The sequence below is a fragment of the Candoia aspera genome, chromosome 2 (genome assembly GCF_035149785.1).
Source record: "Candoia aspera isolate rCanAsp1 chromosome 2, rCanAsp1.hap2, whole genome shotgun sequence".
Lineage (NCBI taxonomy): Eukaryota > Metazoa > Chordata > Lepidosauria > Squamata > Boidae > Candoia > Candoia aspera.
In genome coordinates, this window is record NC_086154.1 from 175,488,650 (window position 1) to 175,511,245 (window position 22,596).

At 38.6% G+C, this 22,596-nt stretch overlaps 1 protein-coding gene across 2 annotated transcripts; it reads left to right on the top strand.

Moving 5' to 3' along the window:
• Positions 1-356: 356 nt before the first annotated feature.
• On the top strand, positions 357-22,388 carry RAD23B (RAD23 homolog B, nucleotide excision repair protein). Of its 2 annotated transcripts, XM_063294938.1 has the most exons (10): positions 357-590; positions 7,914-7,995; positions 9,706-9,785; positions 13,154-13,413; positions 15,152-15,207; positions 17,115-17,242; positions 18,219-18,369; positions 18,779-18,906; positions 19,195-19,362; positions 21,060-22,388. In XM_063294938.1, the coding sequence occupies exons 1-10, from the start codon at positions 525-527 to the stop codon at positions 21,171-21,173; spliced, it is 1,233 nt and encodes a 410-aa protein (XP_063151008.1). In that variant the 5' UTR covers positions 357-524; the 3' UTR covers positions 21,174-22,388. The 2 variants fall into 2 exon arrangements, with proteins under 2 accessions (XP_063151008.1, XP_063151009.1); XM_063294939.1 differs by lacking the exon at positions 7,914-7,995 and having other exon boundaries at positions 364-590.
• The last annotated feature ends 208 nt before the right edge of the window (positions 22,389-22,596 follow it).

The window sequence follows — 22,596 nt, forward strand, 5'->3', positions numbered from 1 at the left end:
GCCTCTCCGCCGACGCCTTCCCGCTTCTGTTTCTCTGGCCCGCCTCGACGAGCAGACTCCCTCCGGCCCCCTCGCTGCCCCGCCCCCGGCCGAAACTCCTTTCCGCGCGTGCGCAGCTCTTCCCCCACACTTTCCCAGCGGGTGGGGGAGGGGGAAGGCGGTTCCTTTCCTTGGCCTCTCGCTCTTGCGCATTCCGCGCTCTTACGAGCCTTTCACCTGGGGCTTGGGCGGGCAGTCACGAGTGATTGCGTCATCGCCGTCACGTTGGCGGCGGCGGCGGCCGTTGCCTTTGGGCTGCGAGCGGAGCGCGAGAAGTGGGGTAACGCCTCCTTCGTGCGCGAGAATATTTGCTTTCGCTTAGCCCCTCCCTCGGCTCCTCCCCCTTTCTCCCACCGTAGTTTAAGCCAAGCTAGGCCGGAGCAGTGAGAGGACCCGGGGGGTGGGGGGGAACTGTCGCTGCCGCCGCCCAGTCTTGAGGCCGCTGCGGGGTAGGTTCCGCCGGGGCCTAGAGGCCAGCAGCCACCATGCAGATCACTCTGAAGACCCTGCAGCAGCAAACCTTCAAGATAGACATCGACTCCGGCGAGACGGTACGGCCTGAGGCAGGGGGGCGAGAGGTCGGGCTGGAGCTTGGAGCTGGGGGGGGCGGGCGCTTGCGGGTGGACCCCCAAAATTGGACGGACGGGATTCCGAGGCCCATTTTCCGCAGCGTTGCGGGAAGTTTTGCCGGGAAAAGTTGGGGCCCGTCTGGCGAGAGAAAAATGCTGAGGGGCCGGGAGAGTGGGAGGCCTTTGAGTCGCGGAGGGCGGAAGGGACGGAAAGAGAGGAGAAACTTGGGGCTTGCGGAGAGAAAGGAGACTGCGGCTTCCTCTTGGCGCCAGGCCTTGGCGCAGGTTTCGAGTCCTTCGGCGAGGCGGGGAAGGGGACGGGTCCCCTCTCCTGCTCCCCCCTCGTGGGAAGTGACGTTTAAATTGAATATTCGCCAGCCCCCCTTGTCCCCCCCCGCGCCAACGGCGTAGGGTGTTCGGAGCAAGGCGACTGGAGCAGGAGTTCGTCGAGTGGCTCCTGCGGCGTCCTAGAATAGGGCTTTGCCATGACTCGGCGTTATTTCGGTTTGCACGAGGAAGGGGGGTGTAAATGCGTGTGGGACCCGCGCGCGCGCGCTCTCGCCTCCCCCCCCCCCACCCACCCCGGAATGGAGGGAATGGGCTGTGTGCGTGAGAGGTGGGCAGAAGGTAGACCAGTTTTTGCTCCTGGAGGTTAAGGGTGGTTTCCGCGAGGAGTGCTTTCTGCATTGGGTTGAACAGGCGAAGGACGCCGCGCATCTAAGTACAGTATGCGTTGGAGGTAAACTCTGCAAATTTATGCTGCGTAAGCATTCTGCTGATATTTGGGAGAAGTAGGGTATCTTTATATTAAATGCACTAAATAAGGCGTTCTGAATTAAAGCTCATTGGCAAATCTGGATAGCTGAGGATAATTTCTGAGCCATGGCATAGGGCCTAGTTACTTGAGGGACAGCCCGTCTCCCATAACATCTGCCAGCCTGATTTGATGGTGCAAGGTTGGCGCACTCCAGGTTCCTTCGATTAAACGATGTCATCTTTCAGGACCCAGGAAGTGCACCTTCTGTGTCACAGCGCCTGCCCTCTGGAACAGAGTTCCCCTGAGATCCAGATGGCCCCTGCTCTGCTGCTGTTTAGAAGAGCTGTGGAGACCTGGCTCTTCACCCAGGCCTTCTGGGAGGGAAAGTGAGACCACTCACTTCATTGCACTTGCCATCTTTTATTGATTTGATTGTAATTTATTTATTTGTTAGCCACCCAAAGTCGTTGAGTCAGGCAGCATACAAGTTTAATAAATAATTATTCTTACTTATCTTTTTTGTTTCCTTTCCCAGTGTGAGTTCTGTTTGTTCAAAAAGTTGATAGGAAAGTGTGTTTCCCAGTTTTCAGTAGTAGAGCTTTTCTGTTGTCTGGTGGTCAGTGGTGTGTTTGTAAAAAAATGAGAAAAGCAGTGCTTGATGTTTAAGTTGCACTTTGGTATTTCAACTACTAATAGGTCTGACTTCTGGTGCTCACAAGTTATTGAAAGCCAGCCCATGGTTTAATACGCTCTTTATTTTACATTGCTCATTTTGCATCAGTAGCTGGAGTTTGGCAGATATAGGTGTTTTAATTTACTCCTGCGTTCAGCTTATGCATGTTTTAAGCATACACTTGTTCTCAATGCTTGTATCTTGGTCTGGGCAAGGACAAGTTTGTTTAAAATGTTGGAGTTGTGTATAGATATAGCTTCATTAAAAACTTAAACTTTAGAAAGATTTTTTTCTAGCATATTGAAAAAAACCTTTCTGGAGTTTCTGTTCCAAGAGTGATATCTGAAATTCTAGCAAATGTCAGCAAGAAGTAGATTTTGCAAAATGTTGAACAAATTGCAAAATACATTGGCAGTTAGTGGGAGGTGGATAGATTCAGGAAATTTAATTTCAACAAATTTGTTGAAATCTTGATGCAGTATGTTTACATATTCATCTCATATCTATGTACAACTATTCAGAGGAATCTCCAGAGAGGCTTGTTTTTGTTTGTTTGTTTTGTTTGTTTAAAATGCTTTGGAGTACAGATCATATGTGCAATTTTAACTTTGGTAGTATATCTCAAAACTGTTTTAAAAACTTTTCTGATTTATCTCTGTGATCAGAAATATAGATTAATGGATCATTTTTCTTTAAAGTTACATACATAATGTTTCTACCACCATGAATGTATAAGACCTTAGGCTGAGAATTAGTAATTTCCTAGGGCCACTGATTAAGTCTCATGATTGATTTGAGAATTGAACCTGGATCTCTCCAGTCCTGATTTCACATTCTCCATTATGTTGGCAAATATCCTAAATAGTGGGGCAAGTGCTGATGTTTTTTAATCCTTCATGCCAGACTTAAAGTATTGCAATTGATTAGTTAGAAGCTTCTGTTGTGAAGTATGACCCTATCCAAGTTTTCCAGTTTTGTTTACAGATTATAAATAATCTCAACTTCAGTAATATTTCTTTTTCTGTATGTGTCAAACTACATATTTTCTAGATACTTTCATAACAACATGATTTGGGGAGGTGGTTTATGTTGTATTGGAACAAATATTGTAGTCCATGAAAGGATTTCTTATCAAGGGCCCTTTTTGTTTTCCTCATAAATTGAGATTTGTGTCTGGGAGCAAATTTTTATCAACAGTTCTTTCTGGAATATGGGGCAGAATTGTGTTTTCATTCTTCAGAACTCACAGTGCAGTTCAAGACAAAATACTATCTTTTTTTCTTTAAAAAAACCAGTAGATCTACTGATCCATTTTTAAATATACATAAAATAATGTAAAATAAAAACGAACAATTTATCAAATTCCTGTCTTAAATTCAGATATTTCATTTGTAATAAAATTGGTAATAAAAAGATAACGTCTCTTTCAGGTCAAGTTGAATTCTTGGTGACTTCATGCCAATTTCTTTGCAACAGTACATAAATGAATTGTTGGTTTATAGGATTTTATTTTTAGCTTTAAAGCTAGCTTACAGCCCTGGTATTTCCAGAATGCCTTGTATTAGTAGTAGTAGTGCAGGTAGTCCTCGACTTATGACCATCTGTTTAGCAACCATCTGAAGTTACCACGACACTGAAAAAAGTGACTTGCGACCAGTCCTCACACTTACGACTGTTGCAGCATCCCTGCAGTCACATGAACAAATTTTGGGCGTTTGGCAACCAGCATGCATTAGGATGGTTGCAGCAGCCTGGGGTCACATGATTGCTATTTGTGACCTCCCCAGCTGGCTTCCGGCAAGCAAAATCAATGAGCCATGTCATTCACTTAATGACTGGGGTGATTTGCTTAACGACCACTACAAAAATGTTGTAAAATCAGGTATGGTCATGTGATGCCTCACTTAATGATAAATTTTCCAGTCCCTATTGTGTTTGTAAGTTGAGGACTACCTGTAGTACTATGTCATCTAAGGTTGATATAATGCTCTAAGCCGAGGAGGAGGAAGGCCACTTAAAACAAAAAACAAAAAACTGATCAGTCCTCTACTGGCAACATGGGAGCACTGTTAAAATTTGTTTCAGGTTTTGTTTTGTTTTTTTGTGCCAGCCTGCTGCAGGCAGGATTGCAAATTTAGAAAAGTTCTGTAATACATAGGTTAAATTTTAATTGCTAAAATGAATTGGAATACAGTACTTATTTCTTGCCCATCCCTATCTCCAATCAAATCCTTTGTTTTATTCATGGGGATTCAAACAGATTCATTGTTTTAGGTGGTCATGGTATCACGAAGTTTGAGAATTCCTGGACTATGGTATGGGATTCTATAGAATATTAGTATAGAGTTAATTGATGTCCTCAGAAAAAATAACAGGATTTAAAGTTACTTTTAAAATATTCAGTGGGGCATTACTAATTGGATTTTATTCTAGTAGTACAAAATTCAACTATTTTGTGTCCCAAAAGAACAAAACTCAACCTTTTTATAGCACTGTCATAGGAAATAATGGCAAATTGAAATAATACCTTTGTTTGGGTCCAAAAAATGAACCACAACTGAAATATTTGGAGTCAAATACATGCAGCTTTCTGAGGATTTCTGGTAGTTAATGGGGTGTTGGTAGCTTGATTTCTTTGGCACTGGGATTTTATGTTTCTTCAATAATCATTTGCTTGCAGTGCTGAACATTTATAGTTTCAAGTCTCCATCCCACATCCTTTTTCAACACCAATGGGGAGCATAGGATAGATGTTGCTTAATTTCTGCTGAATTTTACCTTTTGTTAATGAGGTGATTAAAAGTGATAAACATTTAAATATTTCTTGGTCTCCCATTCAAAAATTCTTATAAAGATTTAAAACATGAAGATTTTTACTAGGTTAGTAAACAAATTCTAATTAACTTTAGCAAGCCTTTATTTGTAGGTTCTTTTTTATTTTCACTTCTGGTGATTGATTCAGCTTTAATTGATGCCCTGGAAATGCCAAATATATATTTAAAGCAGTTGGATAAAACACATGGTAATAGTAGGAACCAGTGAAATGATAGCTGGTTACATTTTTCCTCTTGACTTGTCAGTTCCTACAGGTTTTGAATCTGTGCTTTCCTTTATATTCTGTACTTAGAAGAGTAATTTTTACAAAATGATACAGTATTTAACTGAACAGTAGTTTTCAGGCAGATTGGAAGTTCAAATGAGCTGGCAATTTTTGCTCATTTCATATCTTTTCCAGTTCTTTTAGTAGTTCTAAATTAACTAAGGAAAATATAATATGGGCAGTATGAAAATATGTATGCCTGGCTATTTGGGTGTAGTGGTGCTAGTTTATTTTAATCTAAAATCCATATGAATACCAACATATCTCTCACCTGAAGAGCTTAAGTTTTTGTTGTTGTTGTTGTTTCTTCTTCACTATCTACCCATTTTGGGTATTGTCTTTTTAGAGTGTGGCTCTTGGGCCAAAGTCTGCCTTTTTAAAAAATTATTGAGGGCAATTTTGGAAAACAGTAACTAAGTGGTAAGGGATAGATTCTCCCTTAGCTTTTCCTAAAGTCTGTGAGCCTATTATCAATAGTTTTTGAAGGGCTATATAAAAATGTTATATTTTAGTACTAAACATCTGTATTCTGCAGAGTGTTCTCTCCCCAGTTTCTTTAAAGCCTCTGGCTGGGCTTAGAACAGATTTTTCCAAAAAATGTGTTCTCAAAATACAACACCAGCTTCAAGAAGGTTAGTTTTAAAAGTGGTTATAATTATTTAACTTTTCATTTTAATTGAGTACCTTCCTAAAACTTGGATTGAAAATATATGTGAGGTAGATGGTCTTGAAAGATGATGTGGCTTAATGGATTTCTTTAGGATGGGAACTAATTGTACTTGCCCTTTCTTTTGCAAACTACCTCATAGTTTCCTTGGATATTGATAGGAAGTTAAAACTGCTGTGTCTTATTGTAAGAAAGTGAAATTTATTTTACTAGATGGGTTACAACAGTCTTCTGTTCTTACAATTAAGGTTAAAAAAAATTCTGAATATCTCATTGTTTGACTAAAATCCTTACTCCAGTACTTATTCTTGATATTTGGCCTAACATGAGCAAAGACTTAAAGGAAGAGTTTTGCATGCTAGCTTTGAAAATCAGACGTGTGGTTAGGTTTGTATGAGTAAAATGCTGCAATGTAGACATTTTGCAGCATCTGCACTGGATTATATATAATAATCTAATACAGTATGCAACAGCAAAATTCCCTAGAGTGGCAAATAATGCTCAGTAGTATGAATGAGTTTGATTTAAAAAGAGACACATGTTTCACTCCTTAAATCACCTCTGACCCTTGTAACTGATTTAAATCAGGTCTAGTTTTGCAGTCCTGTACATCAAATGAACTACAGGTAGTCCTTTGCTTATGACCACAATAGGGACCAGAGAATTTGTCATGAAGCAGTGCAGTTGTTAAGCGAGGCATCAAGTGACTGCACCCAATTTTATGACTTTTTTATGGTGGCCATTAAGTGGATCATGTGGTTCCCCTGTTGATTTTGCATGTTGGAAACCAGCTGGGAAGGTTGCAAATGGCGATCACATGACCCCAAGACATGCAACCATCGTAAATATAAATGAGCGATAAATAAATACATGCTGGTTGCCAAGCACCCAAATTTTGATCACGTGATCGCAGAGATGCTGCGATGGTCATAAGTGTGAGGATCAGTTGTAAATCACTTTTTTCAGTGCTGTTGTAACTTTGAGCAGTTGCTAAACAAATGGTTGTAAGTCGAGGATTACCTGTAATAGAACAAGTTTGCAATAAAAGAGGCTATAAATAGGAGTTTCTGGTCAGGAAATTAATTTCATACTTTTTTTTTTTTTTTTGCTTTAGTGACTGACTAAAGGCACCAGTGTAATAGAGAATGAAGGATTTCTGTTGAGCATTCCTGCATATGTATAGAGAGGCTAGTTGGTCCGTTGCAGCTTAAATTGGTAAATTGGAGAACTTCTCAGGAATGAAGAAAATCTTAAATCATATACATTGCTTGGCTACAAGAAAAGGCTCTTCAGAGAGTTTAGGGTTCCTTCCCGAATAACTGCTCTGCTTTTCCAGGGGAGGGAGAGTGGGAAAGTAGCTTTGCATGAACTTCCATCCATCCATCTCTGATCTAACTCAGAACATCCAGAATCAAAGTAGTTACTGATACAGTGTTCATAAGCATTTTTTAAAAATGCACTTTTGGTTGAAAATACAAATAATTTTCACAGTATTGTCACATGATTAGTTCTAAAACTGTGTACAAAACCTGCCTACGTTACTGAAAGTGTTGAGATGCTGTTTCAGTCATTCTGGTAGTGTTGTGGGCTTGAAATGGCCCTTTTTTGAACTTGAAACACTTCTGGAATGATCAGAACAGCTATCTAGAAAAGAAGACTATGGTATGCTAGAGAAATAAACAGCATCTTGGAAAGCTGGTGGAGGGAAGCAATCTCTCTCTTTGCTATCTGGTAAATGGGTGTATTATAACCAATTGGTAGCCATTTGGTGGATAGGCTGCCATTTTGTGAGAGAACTCTAAAAATGTCAATAGTGCCTACCAGCCTTTAAAGACTGAGAGATGTGTGTGTTAGAATATTCTCAAGGACAACAAAACTTTTTTTTTGCCTATTGTATATGGATTTGAGGTTGGAAAACTTTGTTTCTAATGCTTAATTTTATCTTCTATAACATAGTCTTTCCACAGAAGTCAGAATTGGCTTACTGTTAAACTACTAATACAGAAAATATCAAGCATTTGCTGGTACTTTGAACATAAAGAATTTATTATCCTGATGATTTATATGAAAGCCACTGAACTTCCTTTAACTAGAAATATTTATTGTAGGTGAAAGCATTGAAAGAGAAGATTGAATCGGAAAAGGGAAAAGATGCTTTTCCAGTAGCTGGCCAAAAATTAATATATGCAGGTAATGTAATTATGAAATTCTGTGGGGATGGGGCGGAGAATGGTTAGAGAAGCAATAAATAATTAATAGTACCCTGTGAATGGCATAAACTTTAATCCTTTTATTGTTTGATTTCGATTAGGTAGAATAGATCAATTAGCTATTAAGTAATTTCGAATTTTATCAACAAATTCCTTGCATAGCTTGTTTCCATTGAATATCATAAGCCTTAGTTCTGAATGGAGCCTTGTGGTGGCACAGAGTGGTAGGCGGCAGTATTGCAGCCGAAAGCTCTCCCCACGACCAGAGTTCAATCCCAGCGGAAGCTGGATTCTCGGGTAGCCGGCTCAGGTCGACTCAGCCTTCCATCCTTTCGAGGTCAGTAAAATGAGTACCCAGCTTGCTGGGGAAGGTGATGCCTGGGGAAGGCAATGGCAAACAACCCCACTCTATAGCCTGCCAATAAAATGTCACAAAAGTGGCATCCCCTCAGAGGGTCAGACACGACTTGGTGCTTGCACTGGGGACCTTTCACCTAGTTTTAAACAAACATGCACATGGCTGATATGTTTCCTCTTCCTACTGATGTTTCAATAGTTATGCATGTTACACCCAATACATTTTGTGCCATAGTCAGTTTTCTTGCCTTTTCATAGAAGTGGAAGGGAAGAGAAGCTGGAAAAAAAGACAGGACTAAGTTTAACTGTGCTGTCTTTACTTTTCTAATTTTTCAATCTTTTGGCAAAAGTATTTTTTGTACCCAAAACCTCCTTGAACATATGACAGAGATGAGAATCTGAGATGTATTCTCCCATAGAGCACAGTAAAAATATTATTTTCATAAATAATTAGCACTCCTTAGTAAAACATATCTTAAGTTCCATAACTCCTTGTATATTTCTGAAAAATCACTAATCCTGCTCTCGCCCCTCCTTTTTTGAGCATGAAATGGCTCTCCCTTTTGAGGTACAAAATGGAATGAAATACATGTATTTTGAATATTTCATCCTGAAAAGAGCCTGGGAATAAGCTTTCCTGTGTTGGATAGTATTAGATGGAAAAGGCTTTTCTTCTGTTTCAGCTGCTGTGATTATTCTATCTCATGAAGTTGGGATGTTCTTTTGAATTCTCTCTGGGCCAGTTGGTTTATTTTTAGTAAAAACTCATGTGGAGAAGTTCATGTGGCCTTCTTTACATGTGGCAGGATGGAACTGGACAAGTTGCTAGACTGACAGGCACATACACTGAGGTGCTCTGCACCTGTAATACATTAGGTGCACTATGTCTGGATATGTGCCTTTAAGAGCACTAAACCTGTGTCCAAAAGTATCCCAGCTGACAAGTCATATGTACAAAGGGGCACTGCATGAAATGGGAGGAATTGGCCAGAACAATAATTTCTGTAGTACTGTATAAATAATGTCACCGGGGAAAGTATAATTAATATATGATAATAGCAATAGAAACTTGAACTTTCTCTCAGCCCAATGCACCTTATAGGGTAGTGGTTGTGGGGAAGATAGGAGGGAGCATTAATGTATGTCACCTTGAGGTGTGCAAAATAAAATGCAGGATATAAACCTAGCAATAATAGTTAATCAGCTTTAAATAAGTGCTATTTGATTCCACCTGTAGATTTCTACATAGAATGAGCAAATCATCACATTTATGTGAAGATGTTTAATGTTAAGGAAAGTTGACATTATATGAAATCTCTGCTTGCTTTTCCAGGTAAAATACTTAATGATGATACTGCTCTTAACGAATACAAAATTGATGAAAAGAATTTTGTGGTGGTTATGGTAACAAAAGTAAGTTATTGTTCATTGTTCTTTTGTTTGTACATGCTTCTCAGAATAAAGTACCAAAATAAAAAGCACATTAAACTTTTACTTCAATGTTACAAGTTTCTATAAGTTATTATAGAATACATGCATTCTCAAAATGAGAAAACATTTAACTTTCACTAAATTGTTTTAATTAAGAGTCATTTTTAATTTTTCTTCCTGCAATTTTGGTAATTCTACTATACACCTGCTTTTATTGTTTTGTCATTAACCTTATTGTTTTTCTGGATGTATTCTTGATTAATATACAATCCTGATACGGTATTTTCCCTTACTGTTACTTGTGGACTGCATTTCACTGTATATTCTAGTACAAGTTTGGTGGTAGTACTAAATTGTCTTATAATAGTGAAAGTTTGTGAACTTTCTATAGTCCTCCTTTATTGTGACCTACAGTATCATCAGAGCTTCATGTGAGTTCAAAGAACTATTTTGTGTCATGTCTTTATTGAACACATTGAGCTAACATCTACCCTTGTCATGGACAGATCCCTTTCTGGTGACTATGGGGTACACCGTGACTCCACAGGGTGGTTGGATCCATTTAAATAACCCACTCTGGACTCCTGATGGACCCAGTTGGATTTCAAAAATTGCTTTGGGAGTTTCCCAGCAATCTGGAGGGCAGTTCTGTTGGGAGCCTGGTCAGCTTCTTGCATAAGGAGGCACTGAGAGCTCTTGACAGGATTGCCCTGAGTGGCTTCTCCCTGTGTGCCAATTCTGGAGAGCTCCTTAGTTTACTGAGGAACTGCAGGAGCTGAAGCACCAGGAGAGACAGCTGGAGGTGTGTTGGCTGAACAGCAGTGAACTTAACTGAACACAGATATGTGCCCAAGCTTGGGGTTACATTATTGGGGTAAGGGTGTCAAAATGGAGAAATTTCTCCATTCTTATTGAGTGCCATTCAGCAGTATCTTTTAAATTGACAAAGGTGGGTCAAAAGATCCATTAGATGGCCACTGTGATACGTTAGCAAACACTTGGTACGCAAAATCATTCACTCAGAATTAGAAGCCAAGAGCACTCTGGTGTACCTACTCCTTAAGGCATCTTGGATTCAGCTATACCAGTCAACTATCCCTGAAATGGATTACCTAGTTTCTTTTCGGTCAGAATTCAGGCCCAGGCATGGCATGGAAACTCTTATGGATGACCTGTGGCAGAACATAGGGAACAGATTTCTCCTGCAAGATCTCTAGGCACTTTATTGCATTGACCTTGGTATTCTTCTGGATTGGGTATTGGAGGCACTGTTTTGCAGTGGTTCTGATCCTTTCTAATCCTTTCTAAGCACCCTATACACTCCAGTATAGGGTGCCCCAGGGCTAGATACCCCAGCATTCTGTTTTAACACCTACTTGAGACTGCTGGGAGAGGTTATTCAACAGTTTGGGGTACAATATCAATATGCAGATAATACCCAGTTGTATATCTGCACCCCAGACCAAGGGATATAAATATTAGAAGTTGTATAATGTAATTAGTTTGATATTGGATATTTATTTTTTTTGTATGATTATATTTGATTTATTGCTTTTGTAAGTCACTTAGATTTGTTCTGATGTGACACCAAAGCACTTGTAACTAAAGAAACATTCACTGTCTTTGTTGGGAAAAAAGTATGTGAAGCTTTAGGTTAAGCATGTAACCATTGTTACCTTACTTAGCAGTAATAAGTCAACCAAATGTTTCTTGTACCTTTTCATCAGCAGGCAATATTGACTTGAAGGGATTTGGCCCATTTACAGAACTCCTTCCACTTACTGATAGTTTTGACCTGTCTTGCATAACCTGCTCACTTCAGGTCATCTGAGAACATTTCAATTGGGCTTTGAATTGGTTATTCCAAAATATGAAAAGTCTTTGCCTTCAGCTGCATTGTAAATTTACTGGTGTATTTAGGATCATTGTTACGTTGCATGATCCATATTTGTTTAATCTTCAGCTAATGGGCAGATACCCTGATGTCCTGTAGAATATGCTGGTACAATTTAGAATCCATTGTTCCTTGATTATTGAAAACTCTCCAAATTCTGAAGCAACAAAGCAGTTCCAAACCATGATATATCTGCTATTGTGCTTTGTTTTGGGGATGAAGTTATTTTGTTACAGTGTTGTTTTTTCAATATGTAACATTTCTCATTAGTGCCAAAAAGTTCTAGTTTCATCAGATCTGTTGACAGGACATTGCTGTATCATCCAGGTCTCTTTGGCAACCTTGATGTGCTTTCTGAAGGATAGTGGTTTTCTTCTTGGTATTTCTGTATACCCCTCTTGTTCTGTGCTTTCGTTGTGACAGACTCATAAACACTGATACTAGACAGTGAGGAGTGGCCTGTCATTATCTTGGGGTTCTTTGTGCCATTCTGGGGTATGGTACACCAATAACTACTCCTGGGAGGAGTAAAAATGATGTTGCATTTTCTCCACTAGGACATTGTCTGCCTGACCATGGATTGATGAAAGCCAAAGTCTTTGTAGCCCTTCCCATCTTCCTGAATATCAACAAACCTTTTTCTGAGATTTGCTAGTATCTTTTTTTTGTTTTAATTGGACTATGCTTCGCTTCCATAAACCTGTGTTGTGAAGAGTAGATTTCAGTGGTGACAGCCAAAGTATGTGTTGTGTAATAGGTGAAAGCCCCTTCAATTGACATCTGATAGTCTTCATAAACTGTAGCATCTGGTTCAACTTATCCCCTTTAGAAAGCTGATTATTCCTAGACATTTCAAACGAAGAATAAAAGTGTGTTCAATGCCTTCATTAAAGACATGACACAATACATATGCGTGTGTGTGTGTGTGATTTTTTTAACATTAATCTCTTCATTAATAGATGGAGTTCAGATCACACTGTAGGTTACAATACTGCAATATTACAAATAGTTCTAAATGTTCTCTCCCCACTCTAGATAATATCACTGGTATTTGTATTGTGAGATGCTGCATTAATCACCTAGCTGCTCTTCCCTAATTCTTTTATTGGGTCTATGGAAATCATTAGATGAGCTGACTATAGATTTACTTTTTCAAGTGGTGAAGCAGCTGATTAAAGGCTCGATGTGGTTGCTTTGAGGTCTTCAGGGTATGCACTGTGCTGGGCCTTCAGTCTGCTGTGACTGCTTTACAGCTTTGAGGAGCAGGGTCAGAGGAGTGGTTTACTCATTGAATTATTTGTGCAGGCCAATCTCTTCTGGAGAAAACTACTCTAAATGCATGTGAGAAACTATGCATTATTCACATGAAACAATTTAAAACTACAGTAAGGAGGTAATTTTTCAATGAACCTGGAGAAAGACCTGATTTAGGAATTTTCCTTCTTCATCTTTATAGCCCAAGGCAGCAGCTGCTCCATCTCCAACTACAACACAGCAGTCAAATGATACCACCACTACTGTTACTTCTACAACCCCTGCTGCTGTGCCCAAACTAGTACCTTCTCCTGCTCCTGCACCAGTTTCAGTACCTGTACCTGCTGCTTCGACACCAGCTGCAGTAGCATGTGAATCTGCACCTGTAAGTGCTACTGTAGAAGAAAAATCAGAAAAACCAGTAGAAACACCACCAGCCACCAGCCCGACATCTACAGACAGGTATTGCAGAATACTGGAAATCAAAAGCTTGCTTTTCACTCAAATTCAGATTAAATGCAGAGGATATCAAAAACTGTCTGCAACCAAAAGGGAAGTTTCCTTCCTTCCTTCCTTCCTTCCTTCCTTCCTTCCTTCCTTCCTTCCTTCCTTCCTTCCTTCCTTCCTTCCTTCCTTCCTTCCTTCCTATGTCTGAGTACATATTGAAAGACAGTGTAGCATGCAGTTGTATTTTTATATTCTGTGTCTTTTTAAAGCTTTTGTGGTGTGAAAGTTTTAGCTGTTGAACCATATTATACATGTGGCTCTTGTTTGTCTTTGAACTTATATAGAGATTAGTTATTAAAAGACAGCAAGTCCCGTTTGCTCAGGTGGGAGTAGTACTGTAATTGTTTATTAGATTTGTAAATGGCCACAGTCATACAATTCTCAGCAGTTTCCTAGGAAAATCCATAACAACAACATGTCATTAAATTATTTTAAGACTGTAGCGTATAAACAATTCTAGGGTGCTGTCTTAACTAAAAACTGGAATCCAGAGAGGACCTCTTAAGGAGGAAGCATGAAATACCCCATCTTAATTAAACTACTTCCTTGATGCAGCTGACTGCCCCTCTCCCTGGCTTTGGAAACATGCTTTGGAAGAGCCCAGTCACCTCTTCTCCACAGCAGCTAGTCAGGCAGTTAATGGAACTGATTGCCAGATTGCTGGGAAATTCCCCAAGTGCTTGCCAGAATCTTACTGGATCCATAAGGCTTCCGGAATGAACCATTCTAATAGGCTCATTCACTCTGCAGAGTTTGTGGGTGGCAGCCAATCTTGTCTGGAACAGGAAGTGATCTGACCGTGGCAGTGGGATAAATGTTATGCCCTCCATATCCAAATCACACATTTGGAGGCAAACACAAAACATGGATTTATGGCCACCTGTATATGTTAGGTCCAAGATCACCTGGGAGAAGCCTATGGAAGCCATGATCTCCTTAGGCAGTCCCCAAGACATGGAAACTGAAGTCATCCAACACTAAAAGGTGAGGGCTTTGTGACTCTAGCCAGACTCTAGATCCAGGAACTCAGGAAGGGAGCTTGCTGGGCAGCAGGGTAGCTGGTATTCCGACAAGATCCTTTTTTTTTTTGTCCCAGCTATCCAATTTAGCAATCGTGTCTGGTCACCTCAGGCACAAAAGCTTTGCTCCTGGTTAAGATGTTTTTATTGATTAGCATTGGTGCAGTTTTGCCAGTAGTAAGCAAGGGAGTACGTTTTGTTATATGAGTCCTGTTTTTTTTTTTTATTTAATTGATTTGTAAGTTAATGTGCTATTAAACATTTTTTTCCTGAAATGTGGCCAGATGTGATGCTTGTCAGTATTAATTTGAAAAGTGTTACTGGTTTCCGCTAAGTCATTTTCAGTAGACAACAATACAAGTGTGTTTATTTTAAATAAAGATTCATACTTAAATTCATACTTAATGTGACTTTTGATCAAAACTCAATAAGCTATAACTATTAGATGTGTATCTTGCACTGTTCTGTGTCTTACTTTTGTGTCACTAGTTGATTCCAGACTTGAGCTCTATTGCAGCACTTTAACTGGTAAAAATCAAACATTTGCCAATGAAGCTTGGTTTTTATTATGCAATTCTTAGTCATTTTAGATTCTTTATTAGCAAATTTTTAATAAGAAAAATATCTTAACTCATGGGACATCTGTTAAACATGTTTGTTTTGTTCCATCACAGTACAACAGGAGACGCTTCTCGATCAAATCTTTTTGAGGATGCTACAAGTGCACTTGGTAAGTGTTTCCTGATAGTTAATTGAGTGGCTTGTTTATAAAAGAATTATTAAAAAATCATCATCTTCCTCTTCCCTCTTAGCCACTATAATTTTAAGATGCCAATTGCTTGACTTTATCTTAAATTAATATTTTTGTTTTCCCATATCACAGGCTGCCTTTGCCTCTTGGTTTTCTGCATGAAATATGGCTGGGGAATAATGTAGGAGGGAATCAGATTGAATGCTTCTGTGGTCATCTTAGGGATTTCTATTGGTTGTATATCTTTGTTTTTATTCTGTATTTTTTCTCTGTTGTACACAGCCCAGAGTCTGCGGATTGGGATGGGTTACCATAATAAATAAATAAATAGGTTTTCAATACTAAATTATTCATGAAGACAAAACAGCCATACAGAATTTCAACCTAAGTGCTAAATTATCTGAATTTCTAAATTACTAGCAAATTGTTCTAACTTGAATCTTTCATCTAAGCTGTTACTGTTTGGTATCTTGCAATAAAACACATTTTAGTAGACGTTACTTGTGAGAATGCCCTCTATTCACACAAGCAATTCAGAATTGTAGTCCCATCAGGTTTAACCTTATTGCCCCCAGCCCCAGCTGCCAGTGTTGCTCCAATGAGATCAGTTTTTGTGAGCATGGATGCCTGTACATTTTATACACAGGCTATTTCCAAGCAGATATCAGTTGAATTATGCAATAGAGGGGGTGAGCATTTTTTAATGTTTGCGCTATTTTAATTGGGCTATTTGGACATTGGTTTCTGGTTGGTTGGTTTTATATTAGATTACATTAGTCTATATCCAGTTACAACATTTTATTCAGAGTATTATATTTTCAAATCTGCTGCTACAATCCAGCATTTCTGCAGGACAAAATCTGCAGTGATTTTAACATGAAACATGGTGAGAACCATCTGTCAGTGTTAGCTGTCTTCTCAGCCTCTCCTTCTAGGTCCATTCCATTCCACTTGCCTCTTTGCTAAACTGGTTCCAGTCAATCCAAATGATTTGATTCCCCTGAATCTAGAAACATCTGAAAAATGTCTTTTGCTGCTAAGTTGCTGGTAAGAGTTAAGAAATGAAAGCATAATGGCCAACAGGGAAACATAATCTTGATGATTGTCACTGCAGTGCCTACTACTAGCATGTCGTCTCTGGAAAGTTATCTCTGAGAGAATATAGCCCTCAGGCTGAGTAAGAGTCTCCACCCTTCTATATAACATTCCTGGTTAGAGCTGAATAGAGTTGGTAAAATGTGAACTCTGATGGATTACTGTGAAATGATGGAGTGTGACAGCTGAAGCATGCTGTGGCTTTTAGCCTTTTTTTTAAAACTGTTTTTATATATGGTTGAGAATTCTTAAAGGTCATAATCACTTCTGTGTTCCCCTCATCTGCTTTTAACACTGCAGGTCTGTCCACAGCTATTATTGATAATTTTTGTGCTCTGATACTGTTTTTAATTATTTTTAAAAACGTACAGATTGGTGGCTGTATAATAAGAACTGAACTGAATGGTAAACCAGGAAAGGAATTTTATAAAAGAACAGAAAAAAGAAAAAGGATAACTTGGTTTTTATCTAGGGAATCAGTTTCTATTTTTGATTATAAGTCAACTATTTAAAGTCAGAAATACATTATTACAGCTAATGCGTATGTGATTTTGGTAAAGAAGAAATTGGGATCATGAGAGATGAATTGTTTTGGTTAATAATACAGTGAACTTGAAATAGCAGGAAATAACATATCACCAGAATTCAGATTGCTGTAATGAATAACTGATACAAATCCTGTTGTGTTGTTATTGCTTGACTTGAATATACCAATAGGTCATTTCCTCCCTTCTTCCTTCAAAACTTGCATTTATTCTTTCTCGTCTATATCTTTTCTTTTAACTTCCAAGTGACAGGTCAGTCATATGAAAATATGGTGACTGAGATTATGTCAATGGGGTATGAAAGAGAGCAAGTAATCGCTGCACTGAGAGCCAGCTTCAATAATCCTGACAGAGCAGTGGAGTATCTTTTAATGGTGAGTGTATTTCTTAATTTTTCATGATTGCCCTTCTGTAATTAAGTCTGATCGTGACAGATTTTTTTATGGAAAGGCAAAATTTAGGGACAAGGTATAAAGTAATGACTTAGTAATGAACTTTCTCCTATAATAAAAGCTGAACATCAGTTGATTTATTTTCTTTAGCTGTTCTGGGTGTTAGCATTTGAGCTGCAAAAACATTAATAAAATTAAAAGAGCTGTATGTACATCAGTATAAAAAGCTTATTTATTTCTGTGTTCACTTAACAAAACTGCTTAATGGTTTGAATTTCTTGCATTCAGATCTTTCTGAATGGAAGACGTCTAGAATATATTTACTCAATCTGATGCCCTCTGATTTTTATTTTTGCAGAAGTAATAAACAGAACAAATGGCAGATTTTAGAAAAACATAACAGTAAGAATTTTTCCTTTGATTCAAGCTCAGTCCTTAGACTTCATGTCCTTTTCTTGGCAGCAGTATGGAAATGGTTTGCCATTGCCTTCTTTCATGACGCCTTTTTACTTCCCAATGTAATCTAGAGTCCCAATATTCCCTGGAGATACTTCCATTTAAGTATTTACTGGGGCTGCCCCTGATTAGCTTTCAGACCAGACATGTCCAACTAAATGATGCTACCAGCTGGAAGGAGAAATGAATATTAATTGTTTATACATACATACAATCATGCTTGCATGTAGTGTATGAAATAGAGTTTTAAGTACTCATATTCAGAATTTACATCCCAAATGATGTTAGTACAGATAAGAATGATCTGTTAAGAAAAGCATTATCAATAATGTGAGCAAATTTGACAGAATTTTGTCCTTCATCAGAATTTTTCAAAGTGGTTTGTGCTTTGCTATAAAAATATAGTAAGTAAATAAGTAAATACCCTACTTGAGCAGTATGCTAAACAGATTTTCAAGGCTAGTTAACCCTGGATTCTTTAACAAGATTATGTTCATTTTAGGGTATCCCTGGAGATAGGGACAGTCAAGGTATGGCTGACCCCCCTCAAGCAGCCAGCACTGGGGCTTCCCCATCTTCAGCAGTAGCTGCTGCTGCTGCTGCTGCTGCAGCAACTACCACTACCACTACCACTACCACTAGCTCTACAGGAGGTAAGATGGCCATGTCTACAAGTCTGTGTCTGACTCAGCAGAGAAATGGTTTGCAGAACAGCCCTTAAGACATGAGTTTTTTCCTCTAATACAATTCTACAGATATCAGCTATCTGTTCTTGATTGTTCCTCTTATAGGTAGGGTTGGGGTGCTTTGTTTTGTTTTTGGTAGAATTTTGCAGGGAGGTCTATAAAGGTTCTTGGTTTTCCAGTTAAGGTTTCTATACCGCTCTGTCATAGATTTTACCATGGAGCTGTTCTGTGCAGGCAGATTAACAGCTCCACCCTTTCCCATCATTAGCAACTGTGGTAAAAATTACACTGGGCTCTAGCATGGGTCTTGTAAAAGCTTTTGAGAAAGTCTCACCTTTTGCTTACAATCTTGTTCAAAATGTACCCCCTCTTTCAGGACATCCTCTTGAATTTTTACGAAACCAGCCTCAGTTCCAGCAGATGAGACAAATTATTCAGCAGAATCCATCACTTTTGCCTGCATTATTACAACAAATAGGACGGGAAAATCCTCAATTATTGCAGGTGACTTTTAAATCATCCTGGATTGTCTTCTGTAGTTTCCCATTCTTTTTAAAACTGTAATGTCAGATGAGGAAAGAGTAAAGTAAATGAAATGACATGTGAGTTATAAAGGTTTCTCAGTATATAAATTTACCATATAGGCATGCCTGATATCACTATTTGGTCTCTGTTCGCTTATACATTACCATTTATAGTTCAGAAGGAGATAATGGTTTTTAAGGTAATTAGCAGGAATGCATATGCTTTATTTCAGTATATTATTTGCTTTTGTCCTCCCATGCACCATAGCAAATAAGCCAACATCAAGAGCATTTCATTCAGATGTTAAATGAACCTGTTCAGGAGTCAGGACAAGGAGGTGGTGGTAGTGGAAGTGGAGGTGGAGTAGCTGAAGCTGGAAGCCGTCACATGAACTATATTCAAGTAACGCCTCAGGAAAAAGAAGCTATAGAAAGGGTGAGTTGAACATTTTTTAATTGTTTTCTCAACCCCCCAGTTTCCTTCAATTTCAAAAATTAATTAATCCTCACATAACCAAAATCTGTATAAAGCATGTGTCAGTAGGCCATAGGCTTACAGGAAATCAAAAACTCTGGGGTGGGGGGAATTAACAACACAAAGCTGTGGGGAAAAAAAAACATTCTCAAACATCCAAAGAATGAATGCTGGCTGATAGATGTAGAGAGGATGAAGGAGTGGAATTATCCCGTAGCAGGATGTGACTGGTAGGCTGGAACTTTGAATACACCTCTTCTGTCAGCAAATCATACACTGTTATACATTGACAGTATATATATCCCAGGTAGGGATGTTGAAGGCTCTCCTCATTGGAGAGTAAAGGTAGATTACTGCTTTTCAATTTGTGGCACCAACCCTCTGAAGCATCTCTTCCCAGAGATCATAATGACATTCTCTCCTGAGATAAATTAAGCCTTCAGAAGGGTTAAGACCTTGGTGCTTCAGGATGCCTAGCAGTTGTGAGTTTTACATTTTTAGTAATAGGTTTATGACTACTAATGACTTAGGTATTGCTGTAGATAATTGTTGCTGTAAAGTATAAACTTGTATGTGTCCTTTGGAAGTGGAGTCACATAAAAATAATAGTAAATAAATTACAAATTCAACTTGTGATTAACACAGACCATATAGTTATGTTCTTCACTTTTTCTATTTCTTAATGCTGTTCTCATAAAGTGAATAATACTTAGCAGGGGATTTTTTTCAGTATTTGAAGTACATCAGATATATTCAATCCAAAAGACTAGCAGTTCGAAAACATGCAAATGTGAGTAGATCAATAGGTACCGCTTCGGCGGGAAGGTAACGGCGTTCCGTGTCGTCATGCTGGCCACATGACCCGGAAGTGTCTACGGACAACGCCGGCTCTACGGCTTAGAAACGGAGATGAGCACCGCCCCCTAGAGTCGGACACGACTGGACTTTACGTCAAGGGAAACCTTTACCTTTACCTATAGCCCAACTGATTCTAAGTTCATTATTTTGTGACATGTTAACACTTCCATAGCATTTGTATAGTGTTTTATAGTATGAAAGAGATGTGTGTGTTCCCTCAGGCTGTATTCATGCAGAGTGCATAAATAATTTTCCTCAAACTATTAAACCTTTATTCCAATATCTCAAAGTAGAAAATGAAGTTATTTCAGATGTTACTGCATTAAATGTGGTTCTTCACTGCAGAGAGCACTTTTTATGCATGCACTGTCAGCACACTAACACACGGTTTTGAAATCTAATGCTAAAAAAGCAAGATGTAGTTATTTGTTGTATGTACAGTCTTAATATCTTTTATACTTACACAGTGTTAACATTTGCTTCTAAACTCAGGGTTCTGAACTGAAAGGTTTAGTTGAAAGATGAACTTGCTTATTATTGGTATTCATAATTTTACAGCTTTAATCAATATATTTGAGTAATTTTTGCGCAGTCTACTTTCTGTGTTTCAGGCTCAGCATTCAGTCCAGTTTTGCCACATCAAGATTTTAGTATAACAAATTTGTATCTGCAACAATTGTGTGATGTATCGGGACTCATATTGCTAACTTAACAGTTAAAAGTACTGATCATTGATACTTGATCTGACAAAGAAGCTTATACTGTAAATGTGAATTCTAATAGCCTTTTCTTTCCTATAGTTAAAGGCCCTAGGATTTCCTGAAGGACTTGTGATACAAGCATATTTTGCATGCGAGAAGAATGAAAATTTGGCAGCCAACTTCCTTCTACAGCAGAACTTTGATGAAGATTGAAAGGGAGAGACTTTTAAAATCTCACATCACACCAGTGCATTACACTAGCTGTTCACTGGATTGTCTGGGATACTTGGGCTCATATCCATGATACTTGGTGTAAGGGGGAAGGGGAGTGGGAAAGGGAGAAGAAGGAAAATATAGAAAGGATACAGGAAAAGACAAGCACATCTGTTCTAAATCAGATGCGGCAGATCAAAGTGTAAAATACTATACACCAAAAATTAGCTTTTGGGGGGGGGGGCAGATATTTAGTTCCTTTCTTCTATAAAAACTGTAAGTTCATGCCCCCCACTCCAATTTTCACTCTTTTAGTATACTAGATCCCAAAATTAGCGTGGTGCCCTGCTTTTGTTTCTTTTTAATTAACATTGGTCTTGGAGATAGCAAAGACTACCTAGAATCAACAGTCTGTATTTCATGGTAACACTGGATGATGGCTTCATAAATTTAAGAGAAAATATATTTGAATAACTTTAAAAACGTATGCCAAAAATAGGTGGTGGGGTTTTGCTGCTTCAGATGTATCTAATTTTTGCAGGATGCCCATTATTTCATGCTGAAGTGCTAGATTTAAACCACTTATTGTTTTAGAATCTTGATCATTGATTTTGAGAGAACTTTTCCTGTCCCTACCCCTTTGCTTCTTTCATAATAAATAAATGGAGTGGCTATATACACATAGGAAACAATTGGAGCAAATGCAAGATAACCTAATTACTGCTTACTTTAAAATTGGGTTATGTTAAAGCTTTTTTTAAAAAGAAAAGCAAACAGCTGTCTTTGCATGTTTTGGGTTTGATGTATCCCTTTTTGTGAATTGAGCACTTTTTATTGCCAATGAAGAAAATGTAAACTCTCCAATCTAGTGAAAGTATTTATGAAGAAATCAGATTCCATCCTACCTATATTTTGTTGAAAGTAAAACTGATCTGATGAATACAGCTGCAAGTATTTCAAAACTAGGTGTCTTTAAATGCTTGTAACCTTATAGTTTCAATCTCTGGGCCTCTAAAGGCTATTGTCATTTGTATTGCTTTAATAAGGACTGTCCAGTAACTTGCCTTCTCTTCTGTTTAAAAGCTTTGTGAAATATTTTAGTCTTGAAGAGATGTTCAGAAAGTGGAAAAATAGATGAACAATCAAGTTTGTTGGATCTCTAAAGATTATGCACATCCCCTTTTACTTCCTATTAAAAGTAACATTTAATTGTAAGGTTTTGAGTATTATTTCTTCCTAACATTGGGGACTGATCTTTGTACAGTGAGTCTGAATAACTCATGTAGTGCTATACTATTGCTGGAGGATAATGTTTATAACAATCTCATCAGTAGGGATCAGTGTAGGGATTAAATATGGCTAGTTCAGACAATGCCTTTTTGTACAATCGCCAAGCCATAAATCCAGACAGTGATAGCTAATT